At 43.8% G+C, this 21,915-nt stretch overlaps 1 protein-coding gene across 1 annotated transcript in view; it reads left to right on the top strand.

The window, feature by feature from the left end:
- otog (otogelin) overlaps positions 1-21,053 on the top strand; it is a 58,021-nt gene extending 36,968 nt beyond the window's left edge. Inside the window, exons 30-53 of the mRNA XM_070831545.1 lie at positions 762-1,040; positions 2,529-2,646; positions 3,393-3,472; positions 4,108-6,929; positions 7,438-7,615; positions 7,754-7,905; positions 7,987-8,076; positions 8,176-8,362; positions 8,681-8,901; positions 9,182-9,320; positions 10,920-11,108; positions 11,402-11,611; positions 11,758-11,862; positions 13,145-13,249; positions 13,333-13,434; positions 13,540-13,638; positions 13,897-13,937; positions 14,162-14,237; positions 14,649-14,827; positions 15,748-15,852; positions 16,016-16,135; positions 16,718-16,763; positions 19,587-19,666; positions 20,853-21,053. Of these exons, the coding sequence (XP_070687646.1) occupies positions 762-1,040; positions 2,529-2,646; positions 3,393-3,472; positions 4,108-6,929; positions 7,438-7,615; positions 7,754-7,905; positions 7,987-8,076; positions 8,176-8,362; positions 8,681-8,901; positions 9,182-9,320; positions 10,920-11,108; positions 11,402-11,611; positions 11,758-11,862; positions 13,145-13,249; positions 13,333-13,434; positions 13,540-13,638; positions 13,897-13,937; positions 14,162-14,237; positions 14,649-14,827; positions 15,748-15,852; positions 16,016-16,135; positions 16,718-16,763; positions 19,587-19,666; positions 20,853-21,053 (5,924 nt within the window). The remainder of the gene's footprint in view (positions 1-761; positions 1,041-2,528; positions 2,647-3,392; positions 3,473-4,107; positions 6,930-7,437; positions 7,616-7,753; positions 7,906-7,986; positions 8,077-8,175; positions 8,363-8,680; positions 8,902-9,181; positions 9,321-10,919; positions 11,109-11,401; positions 11,612-11,757; positions 11,863-13,144; positions 13,250-13,332; positions 13,435-13,539; positions 13,639-13,896; positions 13,938-14,161; positions 14,238-14,648; positions 14,828-15,747; positions 15,853-16,015; positions 16,136-16,717; positions 16,764-19,586; positions 19,667-20,852) is intronic.
- Positions 21,054-21,915: the final 862 nt, after the last annotated feature.

Here is a 21,915-nt window from a genome sequence, read left to right as displayed (position 1 = left end):
TTTCTCCAGTAAAATGTTGTTGGGCTCTATTTTTGTGAGTCATTAATCCAGTATGGTTTTCTTATTAAACAGTTTTTCTAATTTGTTTTTAAGTTTATGAAGGTTATTTTAGACATCATCATTTATCCAGCTCTCTTTAAATGGTTGGTGACAAGAAACAAGGCACATGAATATGTTTATGGAGGGAAAAGTTAAATGAATGTGCAGTGGGCTTGAAGATTCAAAGCTGCACTAATCATTATCTTTTATACTAATAGTGAATAAAACATGTGATGTGAAAGGTGTCGCTCGTGGTGACAAACCCACAGAGAATTATAAACCAACCCTGCGGCTCCACAGAGCTTTCTAGCATCTTTCAGCTCATTGTGTATTGACTTATGTGTTTACTAGCCATGTTCAGCAAAAGAAAAAACAAAAAAAGGAGGTTGATGTTCCTCTCAGGAGTTGCTGGACATCAAAATAGCTAAATGGAAAGTGAATATCGGACTTTGATTCCTTTCATTCATTCATTGACGGACAGAAACACAAATCACGTCTGCTGGGTTTGTAAATAAGAAACTATTTGCTAACACATTCACCAAAACAACTTAATAAAGTGAAAAAATGTCAATATTGGGTTTGTATCTTGTTTCTAAGGATAAATACCAGACAGGAATTCTATTATCTATTTAACTAGCTGAAGTATTGAGTAAAGCAGTTCACAGTTGTATAAAGGTTGTGGTTTTAATGACCAGCTCCTCGTTTTGTTTCCTTCCACACAGACACATCGCGGGTTTCCTTTGAGGCAGCTGATAGACCGAACTACTTCCTGTTCGCCAGCCCCAGCGGCCAGGTGAGGCTGGCCAAGTGGGAGGACAGCGAGGCATTCTGGGACGGAGCCACCTTCGTCCTCCACAGGAACACGTGGATCCCCGGCTACGACTCGCTGGAGTCCCACGCCAAACCCGGCTTCTTCCTGCACGCCACGCCGCCCCGCCTCCACCTGCTCAAATACAGACACACCGACAGCTTCCGCAAGGCCACGCTGTTCAGACTGACAGGTCAGCAGCACTGAAGTGACCGACGTGCAGCGAACACATCACACACACACACACACACATCACGCTCACTAAAAGACTGCTGAGGCTGAAAATGAGAAAGATAATGTTGTCGTGGATTAATGATGTGTGACATCGACATTTGAGATCAAGGAACACTGACGTCACTACAGCAAAGTCTGCCATGCAACAAACATTTAATAGCTCGACATCGCGGATATCTGTAATGCAATTCTTCCTGGTCAAAAAGAACATGACGTCCTTCGTAGTTCTTCCTTCTTCATGTTTATTGTACTTCCTTGTTCTCTATAAGCAACAGTCCAGAACCTACAGAACTACAGGTAATTGACATAAGACAAACAGAGTAAGGACGTCACAGCTGAGAAGCCAGAACCGAGGAATGTTTGGCCACTAATTGACTGTGAAAATAGGTACAGACCACATTACACAGGTTTATTTGCTGTTGCAATGTTTGCTGCCAACAGCTGACGGCAATTAAACTTAGTCCCAATCCGTTAGCAAAGCAATTCCAAAGAGATGACACCACTGGCATTTTGTCTGATCTCTTAATGCCGCTGTAGCATCTGAGTTTAGGAGGTTGTTATGCGTCATTTTGATATAAGATAAAAACTTGGAGACTGATCCCTGATGGGGTTATGGTTCTAGTTGAGCTTCTAGTTAATTCAGGAAACTTTGCTCTGGTTTTAGTTGGCCACCAGCGCTTCTCTCTGGGGTCAGAGGTCAAGACTAGTGACTCCACTCCCTGCATACTCCGCTCAGAGACCAGCCAGGCTAATCACGGATGCTAAAAATACTGCAGCATTTGTTTTAGTTAATGGAAAAGGAGCAGGAGCCAATAGTAGATTGGATTTCCAGCTGACAGCAGTGAATGCCGCACACATTCAGAGCAGAGTCCAAACATTAGATGGATACTAATGGCTTTCTAAGTTCATCATATTACTGCTGTGTGAAAACATTTGAGGGTCCTTTTTAGCCCGTGTAGATTAGTAACATGATATACTTTTCCTATACAACTTTTCAAGCGGCATCAGAGTGATTGTTATTTCCTATCGGTGTTGTTTGAGCAGTTTAACTCTTTAACTGTGAGGTGTATTTTAACACATTTTACCTTCCTGCAACCACAGATGGGTCCTTTATTACTCTCATGTATAGTTAAGATAATCATTCAAAACTGGAGGAAACTTTATTTTAAATTTCAATCAAATTTCTGAAGATACCAAATATGTTATGCGTGTAAAATGATGTCATCCATTAACATTTGATCTAATGGTGCAACATCTTCTTTGCTAACTGTGAGCTAAGAGGGTAAATAAAGGGTAAGTTCAGTAGGTTAAAGCTGTGTGCAGACCTCTGTTACAATTAAATCTGATCTGAAGGTGGAGATTTGTTTATTTCACCCCTATTTTATTGTACCTGTAAGTAGTTTTGTGCCCTTGAAGTAAAAGTGTGGAGGGTTTTTCTTTGTGCCAGGCCCCAGCCCGGACGCCCAGCCTGCCCCTCGCTGTCAGTGGAGGTACGATTCCTGCGTCGTCCCGTGCTTCAAGACCTGCAGCGACCCGTCAGCTGAAGCCTGCGGCACCATCCCACAGTGAGACGTTTGACCTTTTCAGTAACTCTTAACACAGTTTGTAGACAATCTCAACTGGACCTAGATGGATACACCAGGCCTGAATTACCTGGTGTCACCCACCTCTGATAGAGCTTCATTCACCTCTTAGGTCTTCAAATATGTTTCTGAGGAGTGTAGATTGGGTGAACATACCAGCAAATGTAATTTTCAAAGGGCTTCAACTCCAACAGGCAACAACAGACAAGCCATGGAGGCCCTTGTTTGTATAGAGTGGCTATGATTGACTAATCACTTTCTAGTTAACCCTGATTGGCATTTTTTTTTGACATGCAACGGTCAGTGTTAGTTATTTCAACCAAAATTAGAGTTAAATAACGTTTCCAACTGCAGATTTAAACTCTTCCCTCACATGTTACTCCTCTGTAATCTCAAATAATAATTGTAGGTCTGTACTGAAAAGATGTGGAAATGATGTTTGACATAATTAAGTCTTGTGTTTAAAGCCAAGTTTATCTGTGATTCAGTTTCATTGTTCCAAAACTTGAAAGTAACACAGAACATGACCTTTATTTTACGGTAGACACACATTAAATGTTCAGACCCACAGAGTGCTGTTGATGGGGAATAACAACACCAGTCTCCACATCAAAACTCATCTAAAACAGACCAGAACACAAATCTTCCTGCTTTGCTCTGAGATCAGTAACGAGGTTTTGTTTTTTGTGGTTTTGTTCATGGCTGTGTGTTGATGTCTGTCTGTACAGAGTGGAGGGCTGCCTCCCTGTCTGTCCCCCACACATGGTCCTGGACGAGGTCACCCGTCGGTGCGTCTATGCCGAAGACTGTGAGTATCCCCTGATTGATTCCAGTGGTGTACTGCTTAAGATATTGAACTGATCAGTGGAACAGGATGTTGAAGGTAGATGACAATAAAAAGACAGAGAGGGTTACTTACACGTACACATCTGCCTGAAAGTAACCACTAAAAAAAATACACTTAATAAACAAATTTAGCAAAAGAAAGATGACACAATATCTTCACTGTGTCACTGAAATACTTTTCTAATATACTGCACTTGAAGCAGAGTATATCTGCTCCATACTATGCTTGTTTAATTTGAATAGGCTTATGCCAGTGTCCATCTGGTTGTGTGTGTCCTTAAGTTAGTAAGCAATACATTTATTAGATTTCTTTTTGAAGCGCACAACTCTCATTGAGACTTTTACAGTAGTTTACAATAAAGAAATGAGTGAAACAGATAAAACAGATAACAATATTAAAACCTTTTAAAAAGAGGAGAGACCATGAACAATGACGTCACCTCCCACAGAGTAAACAGTTGTCTTGGCTTTGGCCAAATCTGCTGCCTAACGTATACCTAACGCTCCATGAAATAAGATCTAAGGGAAGCTGTTTGGAAACTGTCCCTCTGTCGAGCTCAGCGCTTCTCTAACCCACGTTTTATTGTTTGGGTTCAGGCATTAAAGTCCCAGTTGCTGTGCAGCCCGTGACACCGTCCACGGCTCAGCTGACCTCTGCAGCTGTCACTTCTGCAACCACTACAAGCCCTGCTGCCTCCACCACCCCACTCCAGACCACCATCACCACCTCCAGCACATCCTCTGCCCCTCCACACACTCGTCCTACCGCTAAAATCACCACGACCGCTCCTGCGGTGAGCGCACAGACAACCTCGACTAAGGCGCCACCCGCCCCCGATGAGCCGACCCGTCCAGCCACCGTCTCTCCTTCTGCAGCTCCTGAACTGTCCAGTACAGCAGGACCTCCATCTCCTCCAACAGCGTCCCCTGTTGTCACACCGGAGGTGGTGGAGCCGCTGTCTACGGTCAAAGTGACTGAAGCCTCAGCCACGACTGTAACAGATACAACGGAGTGGACGACCAGAGCTGTGAGCTCTACTATCAGCCCCTTCCGCCCCAGCACGCCCAGGACGACTGGCACCCCCCTCGCTATCACAGCTCTGTTCTTGCTCACCTCCTCCTCCGACTTCCTGAAGCCGCTCTTCACCACCACTGCTACGACCCAGCAGCTGTATACCACTGCGGCGCCGACAACAAGCTCCGTCGAAGGGCCGACCACCATCAGGACCCCTCCTCCTGTAGTCTTGCACCCAACCACAACAACGACAGAGGCCACAACACGCTCAGAAGCAGCTATTCCAATCATAACTGCTTCTAGTCCAGGTCCTGCTCCAGTCTCAGAGATGGCGATAGTCACAGACAGGACTACTGTGCCCAGTACAGGCACCACTGCATACACAGACACCAGCACAAAGCCTGTAACAGTGGAGCGACTTCCCCCAACAACAACTACGCCCATTCCTCCTGGTTTACCAAGCACAGCTTCCACAACCTCTTCACCTCCCCCGACCTCACCTCCTGTTGAAACGGGAACTGTACCGCTGCCCCCAGTCACTTCAGCTAAAACCACAGAATCAGTCACTCCAGTTGCACCTTTCATCACCAGTAAAACAACTCCGTACATAAGTCCAGAGACAACATCACCACCTGTTGCCACAGAGAAAATTCTGCACACCACTCCCCCTGAACTGATGACTTCTACAACAACTGCTCCTGAGTTATCAACGACAGCGCCAGTCCACGCTGCACAGACTACAGCTGTGCCGTCTGCCCCTACGTCAGCTGACACAGACTGGGGAACAACAACGAAAAAAGTGACCATACTTGAATCCACTGTGTCTGAAATGCCTGTAGCTACAACAACGACGGCTGCGCCTCCACCTGTGGAGGTCACAGACACCACGACCTCTCCTGTGTCCACCTCCACTGCCTACTCTGAGAGAACCTCCTGGTCTGCTGGCGTCCCAACAACAGAGAAAACCACTCGGACCACAATCTCAAGACTTCCCGAGGTTCCAGAAACGTCCACCGTGTCCACAGGTCCTCCTGTGACAACAAAACCAACTGTTGTGCCCGTGTCTATCACAGAAACAACTACTGTGCCACTTTCACCAACAACCGAGAGCTCCACCCATCTCGTATCTACTGTGAAGACCTCTGAGCCGTGGCGTCCCCCCCATCGGGAGACGTCCTCCACCCTGGTCTACAGCCCCACAGTGAAGACTACACCAGAGGTCATTTCTGAAACTAGCATACATGTCGTCACTTCCACTAAAACTACTGAGGTGCCTCGACTTCCTGTAACGTCAAAGTTGGTTATTACTTCTGCGACATCAGCCGTTGACACAGTCACCACTGCCAAGACCACGACGGCTCCTGAAGTCTCAACTGCAGACATTGGAGCCACTACAACCAGGAAACTGGTTACCCCCCCGCCTTCACCTGCGCCCGGTGTTCCTGAGACACATCTCACCACGGTGTCAACAAGAGCTCCACCAGACGTGGTTATCACCACTCTCAGACCCGTCATTGTACAGCCGATTACAGAGACGACACATCCGGTGACTGACAGAGTGGTAGTGGCAACCAGCGCTACAACCACGCCGCCTCCATCATGGTCTATGCTGCACACGACTACTTCCACCGCAGCTCCAAGGCCAACGACCATCCTGGACAAAGTCACCACCCGGCTGGTGTCCACTGAAAGAGCTACACCTGCTACGACGACGACCACCACCATCAAACGGACGACCACCGTCAGAACGACGCCCAGAGTCCCCGTGACGTCAAGAGTTACCCCTAGAATCACGTCGACTCAGAGGCCAACCGTCCGGCCAGTCACTGCAAGGGTCACCGTAGCAACGAGGCCTCCATCAGTAACCACCAGATCAACCACTGTCGGCCCACCGACCGTCCCGCCAAGCCCTGGCACAACAACCATGTCAGAAATGCCATCTACAACCGTCGCAACATCTGCCGAGATGGTCACTACAGAGAGCACGACCGAACGTACTGGGACGACCGTGGCAGTTCCCCTCCTGACCTCCATAACAACACCAATGCCTGTTCCCACTCTAACAACAGTCACAGAATCGACAGCTGTCCCCGTGACAACCACCAGAGAGTCTGAGAAAGCACCGACAACCAAAGAGACCGACGTGTCACCATCCACGTCCCAACCGGTGCCGCCTCCACCCGATTCACTGATCTCCACTCAGCCTGCTGTTCCCACTCCCGCTACGACCTCACTCCCACCTGCCGCCTCGGTCCAAACCACCGAGCGGGACAGAGTCGATCGCACCAGTCCGGGTGCAACCACGCCTCCTGCACCGGCGCCGCCTTACACAACTCTGGAAACGACCAGACACACAACAGAGGGGACAACGTCCATGGCTGTGTCACCTACAAGGATGTGCACTGTAGGTTCACTTGTTATACATTTTCATTACAGTCACATAATTGCTGGAGGGAAAAGTTCCATAAAAGATCCACAATATCTGTATTTCTAATTTGTAAACTTTTACACCTTCAAGTCATTTCGAACCCAAAATGTTTGGAAGCATCACCTGCAGCTTTAATCACACAAACATATACAGCAGGAGCCAATGTTGAAGTTTACATATATATTTACATACTTATTTCACACACAAGTTTATTTGCTGCAAAATATTCTAAACTCAAAGTTCACTTACTATTTCTTTCCAGATAATATCCATGGCCTTCTTCAGCAAATGGACAGTTTGATCATATGATAACAACTTGTACTATATGGGGAGGGTGTTGTATATGACCCCCTGGTGTTGTGTGTCTGAAGAAGGCCGTGGGATATGGTGGAAAGCTCTGGAACAAACAACCAAGTAAACCCCTCGGTTTTCTTTCCTGCTTGCAAATAGCTCTGTCCTTTATTTTCAATTTGTTTCCATCCAGTCTCCGTATGCAGAGATCGTTGATGAGTGCACGAAGTACATCTGCGTCAACAACCAGCTCGTCCTGTTCAACAAATCCCAGAGCTGCCCCTTCAGTGCCGACCCTCCGAACTGCGGCCTGCTTGGCTTTGCCATACTGGTCAATGGAGACAAGTGCTGCCCTCAGTGGGACTGTCCATGTGAGGGAAACACACACACACACATAAAGAAATACACTATTTTCTATTTCCATTTCATTTGTGTCACAGCCTGTTTTTATAAATTTGACTGACCTGAATGATGACGACCATCACTTTTGTCTCTCCCGTGTGTTTCAGGTCGCTGCTCGATGTTTCCTGATCTGAACGTCATCACTTTTGATGGGAACAGCGTTGCCATCTACAAGGCTGCCTCATACATAGTGACCCAGCTGCCCAATGAGACCGTCAGCGTCCTGGTCCAGGAGTGTCCTGCTGATTCAGAGTCACCAGTGAGTCAATGTCACACTTAGCTACCTCCCATAGGGCGATTTGAACGCAATTTTGACCTGATTTTCTTCTCTTTTCCCAAGCTTCTCTGGAATTTCACTAACTTTTGTCTGGTGGCGCTCAACATCACCCACAAATCCAACCAAATCATCATCAACAGGCTGCAGAGGAGGGTAAGAAACGCTCTCTTCTTGTTCCGATTTCTACTTCGTATGTAAAGCTGTTTGATCTGCAGATCACACTTTTAAAACCTATCATTGTTTTTCCTTCAGCTCTACGTCAACTCACGGTACGCCAAGCCACGATTCAAGAAGTTTGGCTTCGAGGTGTACGACACAGGCAACATGTACCTGATCCGCAGCCCATCTGGTCTCAAGCTGCAGTGGTACCACAGCACCGGCATGATGGTGATCGAGACCGACATCTCCAGCAACAAGCTTCCCACCATGGGCCTCTGTGGTAAGAGTTGGTTGCTTGATGTTGGGGTTTTTTTTTGTTGCATTTTTATGCTTTAATTCGGTTCCCAATCCTGGTCCTGTGTGTCTTAGATGTTTCCCTGCTCCAACACTCCTGATTCAAATGTGATCAAGCTCTGCAGGAGCCTCATAATAACCCATTCATTTGAATCAGGTGTCCTGGAGCAGGGAAACATATGAGAGAGAGAGCAGCTTGACTAGGCACACTCTTCATAAGCAATTAATAAAAACATACCTGTGATGCATTCTGGGACTGAAGTAAACGTTGGATTTTTGTGGACCCCTCCCACACCCACCTCAGGTTTCTGCGATGGAGACCCAACAAATGACCTGACTCTGGCCAACGGCACCACGCTGGGAGCAAGGGAGGATCCTGCTGTCTTCATCGACAGCTGGCAGGTTCCCAACACCACCAGCTACATCAGCTACAACCGCCGCCGCGAGCACAACTGCTCCACGAGCGACTGCTCCAGCTGCCTGGGCATGCTGCAGAACCACACCTTCGCCCCCTGCCACGCCTTTGTAAGTTAACCCATGTTAACCCATCCTCACACAGGAGCCAGTAGGTTAGCAGTTTCTTAGCCTGGCTCTGAACTAAACCAGGCTCTGTCTGAAACCCAGAAGGCAGCTGATATAATTTGGTTCTGGTATAATATAACCAGAAACACTAGATGACAAGTGCCAGCGGTGAAGCTAACTAGCTGCTAATAATGGAAAGATCTCTGTTACTTACTTAATCAGGAGCTTGAAATACAGTAATAATATTAAGTTGACACTCATTTAATTGTTTCTGTGTCTGCAGGTCCCGCCGAGCACATTCTGCGAGGTTTGGGTACGAGATTCAGAGTACGTCAACAACCAGTGTGTGGCTCTGGCTGCCTACGTGGCTTCTTGCCACAAGTTCAACATCTGCATTGAGTGGAGGAGTCCGGATTACTGCCGTAAGACTGATGTTAAAACACAGTTTCCCTTTGAGCAGGAGTGGAAACACCCCAAAGAAAGAAGCAGAACAAAGTAAAATACTCCTGCACTAGAGTTGGCGGAGTGTGACTGCAGTTACAGGAGCTTAAATATCTTAAAGGTCCTGTATTCTGCTCATGTGCAAGTTCATATTTGTTCCTGGAGAATCCTGCTAGAACAGGTTTACATGGATTAATGTTCAAAAAACATTATTCTTCTCTTATTAGACATGACTGGTGCAGTTTCTGTCTGAACGCTCTGTTTCAGAAGAACAGAGACAATCTAATCTGTGTGCTTTGCTTTTGCCTCTTTATCTTTCTGTGAGCTGGTATTCATGAGGAAAAAAACACTGGTGGATTCAGGAGGCTTACAGTGAGCGGGGACGGTCGGCCTGCTGAAGGGCTGGAGGAGGTCACATGTTCATGGGATCCCCTTATGACATCATAAATGAGGCCAAATATAAACTGCGTGTTTTCATACCCGTTTACAGAAAGATGAAACTGGGGAAAGAGAGCGGAGGAGGATCTTTTCTCAGTTTGTTGGCCTCTAAATACACCAGGGACACATATTTATGTTGAAAAGACATTAAGAGTTTTTAAAAGTTTGTAATAATGATGCATTTACACAGACAACATTGTGGGTGTGTGACATAAACAAGGCACTGAGTTGAGTCCAGGCAAAGTTGTCTAAATGTTTGTACAGCCTTGTTCACTTCCCCCATGCTGCCCCGTCGGTAACTGGACACCAGTGTAACATGACTGGACTTACAAGCATCTCTACAGGCCTTATTCACAGCAGACATTTTGACTTGTAATTGTAGGGAAGACAGGTGTTACTAATGGCATTAACACTGGCTACCACCCTCTGTTAAAGCCATGACAGTGTGACAATGAGCCGGCATGCACAACACCAGGACCCTGGAAGTGAAGCAGCTAAATGGAACTCCTCCATTGTTAACTGTGTTATTTAATCTGTGCTTCTCTGCTGCGAAATGAGTCCTGCAAATAAATCAGTAAAACTTTATCTATACAGCACCCAGAACACACTCTTTAGATTAGAGAAATACGCTCCATAAAGTTTTAATGTTGTTTAAAACAGTGAAGAGACAAACAGTCAACCAGCTGATCTAATGCGAGGGGGATTGCTGGGTGCCAGGACGGCCAAGGATCAGTCACCTTTGGGTCTTAGTTTGGAATAGCAATGAGCTTTAGTTATTCGACCTCAGTGACCGTCAGTAGTGTAAGGGCTTAGTGGTTCGGAAATGTAGGCAGGAGCTAATCCATGTAGTGCCTTAAATGTGATTAAAAGAATCTTAAAATCAATCCTGAACTTAACTGGTTGCCAGAGTGGTGTCAGGTCAGTTTATAGCCTAGCTGCTGCATTTTGTACAGGCTGCAAGCAAGCATACAGGTTGTATTTTAAACCTGTTGTAGTCGTCAGTAGAGGCCAGTAACCTTCATTAAGTGCCATATTATTGAATATTAAAAGTGCAAAATCAAGGCAGAGTCCGACCCGACTGGTGTTTATGGTCTAAAGCCTAAATAAAGTAACGTGTGGCGTGTTTTTGTGTCTCCCTGCAGCCTTCACGTGTCCCGACACTCTGCGGTATCAGGCCTGCCTGCCGGCCTGCACGTCCCAGTCCTGCCCCAACCACGACTTCGACTCGGACCCGGACCAGTGTTCAGGCCTGACGGAGGGCTGCGTGTGCCCAGAGGGAACGCTCCTCCACCGGCCGTACTCCGCCCTCTGCATCTCACCGGAGAAGTGTGGTAAGACGCCTGTTTACCTGCCTGCCTGTCTGTCTGTCTGTCTGTCTGTCTGTCTGTCTGTCTGTCCAGCAGAGCAGGAGGTGTTGAACTGCAGGCCACAACATTAGATTATAACAGAGTGAGACTGTTTACAGAACCTGAAAATTACATTCCTTAACCACCTGTTCTTCAGTAACTTCAGTGGTAAATTGTTGAAATTGTGCAATAACATTATAATAAAATAATGTAGTATTTAGTGCATTTAGTGCTTGAAGTATGAACTACACATCATGGCTCTGTGTGTGTGTCTGCAGCCTGCACCGACAGCTCCGGCAATCCTCGTGCCAACGGCGAGGTGTGGAAAGCCTCGAAGGACGCCTGCTGCATGTACCGCTGCGACAACGACACCATCGTTCCCGTGGAGTACAACTGCTCCAACATGGCGGTGCCCGTGTGCCGTCGGGCCGGAGAGGTGATCATCAGCCTGGCCGACGACACCAGCTGCTGCCCACAGAAAGCCTGCGGTGAGGCCACGAGGGCTCCTGAGCTTTAGATTATCTTGAACAAGTAGCCTTACTGTTCTGATCCGAGGCATTTTAAATGTTTCCCTTTTAAATAAACCATAAAGAAAGTTGGAGAAAACTGATAATATGATGATGTGACTCCGCAGTGTGTAACCAGAGCCTGTGTGACCTGCTCCCTCCGGAGTGTAAATACGGGGAGAAACTGGTGTCGTACTACAGACAGGAGTCCTGCTGTCCGGACTTCGTATGTGGTGGGTTTCCTCTCTGATCAGCAGACTTAGTGCAGATACCTTAGTGCAGTAACATTTCCATCACTATCTTTATCGCCAGAAGACTTTATTCACTGTTACTGACTCCTGGTGCAATATCTTAAACACAAAGCTTCATTCATTATTGCCCTGGAAGGAAAAAAGTACAAATTATTTGCAACAGCCGAGACCACGTACACTCACAGCAGCCTCGCAAACACTTTGACCTCCATGATCACTTCCAGGAGCACTTATAGACTAAAGCTTATTTAAAAATGTAAACCTAAATAAACCTTCTGCAATCATTTAGATGTTAATTGCTTCTGTTGTAATAAATGTCTAAGTAGTTTAATATTATTGATTATCATTATTATATTATTATCATTGTATTGTTGTGACTCAAAATACTGTGTGCTTGTTTGAATGTGAAATTATTTCTATATTGTATGTTTGGCTGAAAGAAAGTGAGGAAAGAAAAACTACTCTGCTGAGAGCAATGATGCTACAACAGTCTACGACAAATGGTTCAAACTGTCACCACTGAAAGTGTGTGTAAGTGTGTGTGTGTGTGTGTGTGTCTTTCTACAAAGTCTGACCATGTTACATGAATCCATTGGGAAACTATGTGCCTTTAAGTTACAGGCCTCTCCTGTTGACACACCCCCTTTTTTAATTAATCCTTTGGCTTATCATCAGACTTTCCATAAAATCTTGAGCTAGTTTGTGAATCCATTTGGAAGTTATGCGCCTTTCAGCAAGAGGCCGCTCACCCTTTTAGCCACTTGGCATAAACACACACACACACACACACATTTGACCTCCATGGCAAAGTTCATCACTGCAGGGTGAAACTTTGGTCGCCAAAGAGTGTGACGAAATGTTTGTGGACCACCCAACCGCTGCCAGTGGCAGCTAAAAAAAAAGAAGCCTACTAGCACCTCTGAAGTTCACTGACTAGCACATTATGACTCGTAACTGAAGCGTAATCATTAGAGGTTTTGGTTGTACGAGAGGTGATGTGCTTTACTATTTCTTAGTGAGGAGCAATGACTCTCTGACGTTGCCTTAAAGTGACAGTGACGACGTATATAATTGTATTAAAACACTTTTAACTTTAGCTTTGATCAGAGCTGTTTTCCCATTTCCAGTGTTTATGCTAAGCTAAGCTAACCATGCCCTGGCTGTAAATTCTCATTGGAACATACAGATGTGAAAATCTTGTATATCTTAGTAGCCTATTTCCCAAAATGTGGCACTATTCCTTTAATGTTTCTGTGTGTTTCAGAGTGTGATCCCGACCTGTGTGAGGTGGACGTTCCCACCTGCAGAGACGACCAGACTCTGATCGCCACCAGAGCCGACGGCAGCTGCTGCCTTGCTCACATCTGCAGTCAGTTCAAAAAACTCAACCAGATAAATTTCTGTCCTCTGTAACGACACCAGCGTGATGAGTGAGGTGTGTGTTTTCTGCAGTGTGTTCTTCCTGTCCGGAGACGCCTCCTCTCTGTCTGGACGGCGAGGTGCTGATGGTGGACAGTAACACCACGGACCGCTGCTGCCCCACCTACCAGTGTGGTCAGAGAACACACACACACACTTTCATTTAGTTTTTATTTCTTATTTCTACATTTTCGGACTGTTATATATACTGAAAAGAGTTGTGTGTGTGTGTGTGGTTAGTGTGTGAGCCCTACAGGTGTCTTCAGCTTAGTTGTCCTGTCGGGATGTCGGTGGTGTCTGTGTCCAGTCCAGGTCGCTGCTGTTCCAACCAAACATGCGGTACGACTTGGAAAAAAAACATCACAACAGGAACCTTTTTTAAAGACTTTCTGTCACTTTGACAGGAAAAAATGGGGTTTAAATAGATCTTATTTTGGCTTTTTGGTGCCCTGACTTTGTCCTGACTTGGCACGTTTGGTTTTGAATGATACAGAATCTTTTGTTGTTTGAATCTTTTGTTTGTTTGATGTTGTTAGTATACTGTATTGAACTAAACGCAGCTGTAATGTGAAGATAATTCATGTTTTTTGATTTCAGAGTGTTCCTGTGAAAAGATCGCCTCCCCAAAATGTGGCCTGGTATGTCGTAATTTTTTATATTTAATCTGACTATGTGTATCAAATACACAGCATCAGTGAGTCTAACACCTAATCCTGGGCTCTATTTTGACATGTTTTAATTTGAAATGTGAACTGGTTACAATGGCTGTAGTGTAACCCTTTGGGGCAACTGTGCCACCAAACAACCAGACTCCTTTGACGAAAACAGTAATAAGTGACCCTGGTCTCTTTGTGTTGTGCAGGGAGAGGCCGCCCAGCTGGACCGGGCCTTCCTGTCCGACCCACAGAACCAGTGTGCCTGCAAAAGATACAAGTGCGGTGAGGAGGGGAAGGTTGCTGGTTTCAGGTTCAAGATGGACAAACAGACTCTAGATCCTGCAAGAGCTACTGCACGTTCATCTTCCATGACAATAATCCTAAAGTTTATATGAACTCAAAACACACATTTTCTTACAGATTTATAATTTTATAATCTCATTGAATATTCAAGTTGTTTTCTTGCAAATTTAGCACTTTAATCTCCTTAATTCTGAGTTTTCTTCTTAAACATTAATCTCAGAGGGTTCTTAGATCTTAGATTGTTTTTTATTATTCTTATAATAATCAAACTGATTTATATAATAACTTAAAATGAAACTAACAAGTCATTGAAAACTGAAAACAAAACTTTTAATTAAACAAAATGTTGGTTGAATTGGCGTCTGACCGCGGCTCTGTGTGTGTGTTCAGTGCGCGAGGCGGTGTGTGTGTTTGGCGAGCGAGGTGTTTTGCGGCCGGGTCAGACCCTGGTGGAGCACGACGACGATGGCTTGTGTCACAGCAGGCAGTGCAGCCGCAGCCTCGACCCGGCGAGCGGCTTCCACCTGCTCCGCACCAGCAGCATCAACTGCTCCGCCCACTGCCAACCAGTAAGACCCCAGCACGTACACCAGTACAGCCATGTCCGTCCAGCTGCTTGATCTCCACTGCTTTTGGTCAATCTCTATTCTTTTTCCTGCACTTGCTCCTGTTCTTAATCGTGATCTGATTCCTCTTCTTCCTCTTTTCCACCGTTCTCCTTTTCTTTTTCCATAAAAATATCTACATTTACAAAAGAGTCACTGAAGCCAAACCTCCCAGATACACAGGTAAATCTCAACTTCTATGCAGATGATGAAGGTTTTTACCATTCAAACAGAGATTGATGCGTGATTAATTATCTCAAGTAAGAGCTAAAACTGTTATCAACTACAATCATTTAGTTGATTTACTCAAAATTAATCTGCAACTGTTTTGATAATTGGTTAACTGTTTAAGTCACTCGTACTGAAACTCTAAAATGTGAATGATTAGCTGGTTTTCTTGGTCCTCTATAGCACTAAACTGAACATCTTTGAGTTTTGGGCTGTTGGCAGGACAAACACGACAGTTTGCTTTGTGACATTTAACATTTGTTTACTATTTTTTGATGTTTTACAGATTAAAGATGAATGAATGAATACTCAAAATAATTGTTCGTTGCGGCCCTACTTCTACATATTCTCCACAATATTTACAAAATGTACTGATGACACAAAATTGCCAAAAATCTTTTGGCAAGCCAACATGATGTCATGTTTCACTTTGATTCATGTTTACAGAACAAATAAAATAATTACAGTCTATATCTATAACATGATTACAGAAAGAAATGCACTTACATACACATTTAAATCAATCAATCTTTATTTATATAGACGCTTTATGGACACTATCCATACTTTGAATATAAATATACTAAAAATGTTTTTCTCCAATTTTATTTTATTTTTTATTGTTTCACAAAACTTATCATTAATATTCGTTTCAGAATCAGATCTACGTTCCTCCAAAGGACCAGTCGACATGCTGCGGTGTTTGTAGGAATATTTCCTGCCTCTACGAACACGAGAACGGGACATCAGTTCTCTATAAGGTAGGAAGTCAACTAGTTATGCATTGATTATATATTAACAGTAATCCTGTATATTTTCCACACAGGTGCTTGAACGTCTCATATAACCTGTCAGATTAGATATCAAAGGTTTCACGCAGCTGTTGTTGTTCATCGGTTGATGATGCTGCCGGTGTGTTTTCAGCCGGGGAAGTCCTGGGTGTCAAACTGCATGAAGTTTGACTGCGCAGACACTCTGTCTGGTCCCACGCTCATCTCCTACTCCTTCAGCTGCCCACCATTCAATGAAACGGAGTGTACGAAGGTCAGCAACACACACACACACACACACACACACACACACACAAACCTGGTTCAGTTCAGAGTCACATACTTTTCTACATGTTACTGGATTTAATTTCAAATGCAATAATAAATATATAAGAAATACAACAATTTCAAACAATGACACTTTTCTGAGGAAGGATTTAAAACAGTTTTGATAATAAAAACAGGCCAAACTAGATTTTTGACATATTAAAGTGTAATAGAATAAGTGTCCATTGAAAAAGAACAATAATCTTTAATAATTTTTTATGGACCATTCAGTTCTTCATGAAAGAAACAATACCTACATGAGTGTGTTCTGATGCTCGTAAGGCAAAGAAGATTCAGGTTTGCAAGATTTTATCCAAACAGAGCAACATGTAGAAGATAAAATGAATATTAACAAGGAAGAAAAGCTAAACAGGCGTCACTCATTTCCAGGACAACCGAATATTTGCACACAACAACAGCCATGAGATGTCCACCAACCTTCAAACGCTGTTGCAAAGACAGACGGTTTCACTCAAAAGGAGATTTTTTTCATTTCCATCTTAACATTTTGACTCTTATCTGCACTTAGATCGGTGGAACTGTCGTAAGTTACATGGACGGATGCTGCAAGACATGTGAGTATCAGATGTGAGAGTAGCAGCAGTATTGTAGTTAGCGTAGAGCTGTAGGCTGCAGCTGACACTGAAGAGCGCCTCCACCTGCCGCTCAACATGTTTCCAACATGTTTGCCCTTCAGTTTGTCTGTTTCAGTCCAAAATCTCCAACCACAGTGTCTGAATTGGATCCCAGCAGTTGTTTTCCATTACATTTGTCTGCTGTTTATTCAGATTAGATTATGTCAGTGTGCTTTTCAGTGAATTCTGTCTTGTTAGTATAAAAAAACGGCAACAGATACTTCGTCAAAGTGTCACTGAAAAGCATCTGATCACATGCAAGTGGGTTTGTGGTTTATGTGCTGCAGCTTACCATCATGTACCAATCCCACCAGGTACTGGATTCCCTCTGTTCCCTTTCCCCGTTAGCCCCTTGACTCCCACAGTTAACACAAACTGTGAACGAGGTACATAAAACAACAAGGCTTGTCAGTGCCATTGTTGATATTCAACAATGTACTCCCTCCAAAAAAAAACAAAACAATAATGATGAAACAAACAGGAAACCGCAAAGTCTGACTGCAACCTATTCCCATCTGCAAAACAGTCCTCTCAACTGCTGTCTCATTTCAGGTCTCAGCGGAATAACAATCAATAGAAATGACATGCGGCAAAGCTAAAACATGCTACGTGACTCAAACACACGTACGAATGGGTGACAAATTGAAGTAAAAACCTGAATCATCTATTTTACTCTAAATTGGACTAAAGTTTACTACATGAGCATCATGCTGTGTTGACGAAGACTTGACAGTAGCGACTGAGACCATAACCTCATTAGGAAAATGTATATTGAAGTAATAAGTCCAGTAAGAAGAAAGTTAAGTTTCTCATAGACTTCCATACAATCTGACTTCTGTTCGTACCCTGTTGGCTCTTCCACATTGGCTTCACTTTTCAGACCCGGCAGCTAATTTGTCACCCGTCTGTATATATTCATAATATTTATCATTCCAGGAAGTATTTATATCTTAAAAACATCAAAGGTGTTTTAACACCTTAACAGGAAGTGGAGACAGTCCTTTATGTAGGCCAAAAATGATGTCACACTTGAGAGGACAGTAACACGTATTTATCCTGGATTCCCTGTGGATCACGTACATGTACACGACAGCTAAACTCTTTCCCCATTTAGCACTGTCTGGGCAGTGCATTGTTGATTGCCAACAATGTACTGTTGGTAGTGGCCCAGTAGTCGGGCTTAGACGTCTGCATGTGTCAGTAGATTCTGATGTGGGTTGGTGTTGGGGGTCTTTTCACCGAACATGTAGCTGCTGTAGAGGATCTGCATGCTGCTGCTGCTGCTGCACCACAACTGCAGTTCTGCTCTGCCACCAGGGGGAGCTGTGTGGAAAACTGAAGCTGCTATGTGAGGCATTTTAACACCATAGAAACAGCAGAGCAATCGTCTGTATGTTTGGTTTGGAAACACAAGTTGAAAACCTTAACTATAAACCTTAACTAAGTATGCAAGTATTATCCACCAAATTTGCTAAAAGTATGAAAAGTAAACGCACCCATTATGCAGTAAAGTGGTCTGTGTTCATGTGTATGTTACATTTTACTGCCGTAGATGTTAAAGGTTGTGCTAAAACTACTTTATATACTGTTTGGTAGTTTAATCTACATCATCATCTACAAGATCATCATATGTTTATAGTGTCACCGTCCTGTGAGAACCATATATCTCCAGAAAGTCTCTTAACAGTAGAAAAACAACCTGTTTTCAGCTTTGTTACGATGCATTTTCTAGCTGATCCAAGAAGGTTTTAGATAGTTGACTCTAATTTAAGAAGTAGGAGAATGCTCACAAACTATAAAGGGTGCTTCATCCCTCAGTTGATCATAGCGGTCACCAAATTTGGAGATTGGTGGTTTTCCCTTGAACTGGGTAGGTATGAAAATTGTAATTGTAAGGTAACTAAAGCTGTAGCATGAAATGGAAATACTCAAGTATAAGAATCTCAGTTTTTCTTAAATAGGAAATGTACCTACTACTGGTGGGTGCTACTACAGTAGGAAGGGATTATCATGTTGTGATAATAATTGTGGTAAATAGTTTACTCTGGTTTTTCCACTGTAACCTAGCGGGTGACGCTTTGGGTGAAAACAGCTGGATTGCTTGTAGGAAAGCAAACGGATCAAGAGATTTCAGAGTTTGGTGATGGCAGGTGGTGAAAGGAGTGAAAAACTGACGGAAAGAAATAGCTTCCAATGTGTTTAACCTCTTTTGAAAGTTGAGGTCGGGCTGATATGTGATCTTAATGTGGAAAAAGACTAAATGCCACACACAGCAGCTTTAGCTTTATGCTCATTTTGTTTGTTTGTATGTTCGTTTTTTAGCCAAATGGCACAAAGTGTGACGTAGCATGTTTTTGGAAACTGTCTTTTTGTTTCATTCACTTAATTTCTTTACTCTCTTTTGAGATTAAAATGTTTGAGAAGATTTGTTTGAAGCCGTATTGTGTTGATGATGAATGCATGAAGGATCTCATCATCCCTTTTATATCTGTCTTGAATATTTTAGTTTTGTCTCATTTGGACAAAGCTTCATTTGTCATTGCTCACTGACTGGGAAGGTTCCTACTTTATTGCTTTCTAACTATAAAGCTTTCCTTGATTTCTGGGCTTTATTTCTTCCTTTTCTTGATCTAACTCGTCCTTCCAGTAAAACAGTTTGACAGCTTGCGCATGATCTCCAGCCTCTGTGCTGATGTTTTGCTTTGGATATCTCGTGTTAACTTTGTTTTCCGGCTGATCTGGTTGTTGTTGTTGTGTGAACAGGCAAAGAAGACGGGAAGTCGTGTCAGAAGGTGACGGTGAGGATGACGATCAGGAAGAACGACTGTCGCAGCAACAGGCCGGTAAGTTTTCTGTGATTGAGTTATAATTTGTGCTTTGTGGGGTTCTCTGAAATAACTAACATTAGGGTTGGAGATGTATAGATACATAATTGCCGAAAGGATGTGCTGTCCGTGAGTGAGTGAGAGAGAGAGAGAGAGAGTGTTCATTATTACAACAATTGTATGATTGGTGGTGAAATGCATCTATACTGTCATTTAGAATATGAAAGAAAGTACTCGTCATTCATGTGGTGCATAGTTCATTTGGAAGGCATGTTTCTTGTAGCCTATTTATCTTGTTAATGTAGATAATACTCTACATACTAATAGATTACTAATACTAACATTAAAAAATGCATTATTTGTGATTATAATAATGATTGATTACACATGACTTGAAGATTGAAAAGGACCTAAGTACAGTGTATTGGTAAAATGATACAGGTACAGATTAAAGTTCAGGTTTTGGTTCAAGAGGCTGGACAGCAAAGGTACAAAGCAACATTGACAATCTGGCCAGGAGCAGCTGCAGATGGGCTGGTGTAAATATTGTGGGGGGGTAAATGAGGAATAAGGAACCTGTAAGCAGGTGAATGTGGGAGTCAAGTGACTGTGGCCATTGAACAAGTATGAGGGTGGATGGGTGGAGAATGGTAAGAAATACATGGGCAGGGGGGAAATGGCAGGAGACAAGGACAGAAGGGCAGACTGAGTAAAATAAAAACAGCTGAGGCATCTATTGTGACACATTTAAATGTCCCTTGAATCAATAAATACCTCAGTGCGTGTTATACTGACCTAGAAAGCTGAATTTTGCATCTGCATCCACAGACCCACAGAACATTGGCAACAACTGCAGGTGTTTTTCACACTATATCCCAACTCGGATAGATAGAAAATGTTGAAAATTGGCAAAATGGTCTTTGAACCGCTTTAGAGCTCTGGAATGAGTCCTAAGGATTTGGCAACATGTATTCACCAAAAGAGTTCAGTAGTTATAATATCTGAGAAAATAAAAGTTATTGAGGAAGAGTAGTATATCATCTGCATAACATTTAACTTAAAATTACACCCACAAGGATTTTCATCTCCTTCTACACCAGTAGGATGAACTAAAGGTTCAGTTCCCAGAAAAAGAGTTAGAGCTGTTTTTTTTTTTTTTTTTGCAACTGTGCTGCCGTCTGTAATGACTCTCTGTGTCCTGCAGGTGAACATCGTGTCATGTGACGGGAAGTGTCCGTCTGCCAGCATCTACAACTACAACATCAACACGTATGCTCGCTTCTGCAAGTGCTGCAGGGAGACGGGGCTGCAGCGGCGCTCCGTGCAGCTCTACTGCAGCGGCAACGCAACCTGGGTCAGCTACAGCATCCAGGAGCCCACTGACTGCTCCTGCCAATGGTCCTAAACACACACGTATCACACACACACACACACACACGCCCACACACACACGTGCCCACACACAAACGGTGTTCAGACCTGCATCCTCTAAAACCACAAGATGTAGAAGAAGAGGAGGAAGAAGCCTCAGCCATGTTGTTTTAGGATGTTGTGAGAGTGGAAAACTGAGCTGTGATTGGCAGGACCACATGGCTGACTGACTCTTGATCCTCCAGTTAGTTGTCCTGGCGCCTCTGCTGGCAGGGAGGTGGTACTGCAGAGCATCCGAGCAGGTCGTATTCCTTAGCAGGCAGCTGCGAACTACAAGGCACCAAAGGTGACCTCTAATATTTACCTTCCCAGGGAAGCAAAAAAGTGTCACAAAAAGATGAAAGTGCAGCCTTCAAATGAGAATTATGATTTGACTGGATAGTTGTGATGGTACTAAAAGTTGTTCAGTGTATCGTTTAACATCAGTACGTCATCTTTCTGATATCATGTCTTAAAGGAAAAGTTATGTGCATTGCTTCATTCCTCCTGTTAACCCTGGAGGAATCCATCCCTAATACCCATCAAGTTATGCGGGATAGCATCCGCAATCATCAATCAGTGCACAAATGTATTCTTATATAATCTTTTTAATACAATATTCTTTTACAGTGTTTGCGTTGCTGAGCTGTGGAGAAGGAATTTCATACTGACAACATAGTATGTATAGTATATTATGAAACAGCCTCAGTTTAATACAGATGATTCTGTATGATCTACTTAAGAGACCATCAGTCAGGAATCAGGAATCTTTATTGTCATTATACAAAAGTACAACAGAATTGCATGCAATCCCCTTCGATGCATAGAAGCAAACTTTAAATAAATAAAAATAAAAC

The sequence above is a fragment of the Pempheris klunzingeri genome, chromosome 1, assembly GCF_042242105.1.
Source record: "Pempheris klunzingeri isolate RE-2024b chromosome 1, fPemKlu1.hap1, whole genome shotgun sequence".
In the NCBI taxonomy this organism is placed as follows: domain Eukaryota; kingdom Metazoa; phylum Chordata; class Actinopteri; order Acropomatiformes; family Pempheridae; genus Pempheris; species Pempheris klunzingeri.
This window is presented reverse-complemented; position numbering and strand designations above follow the sequence as displayed.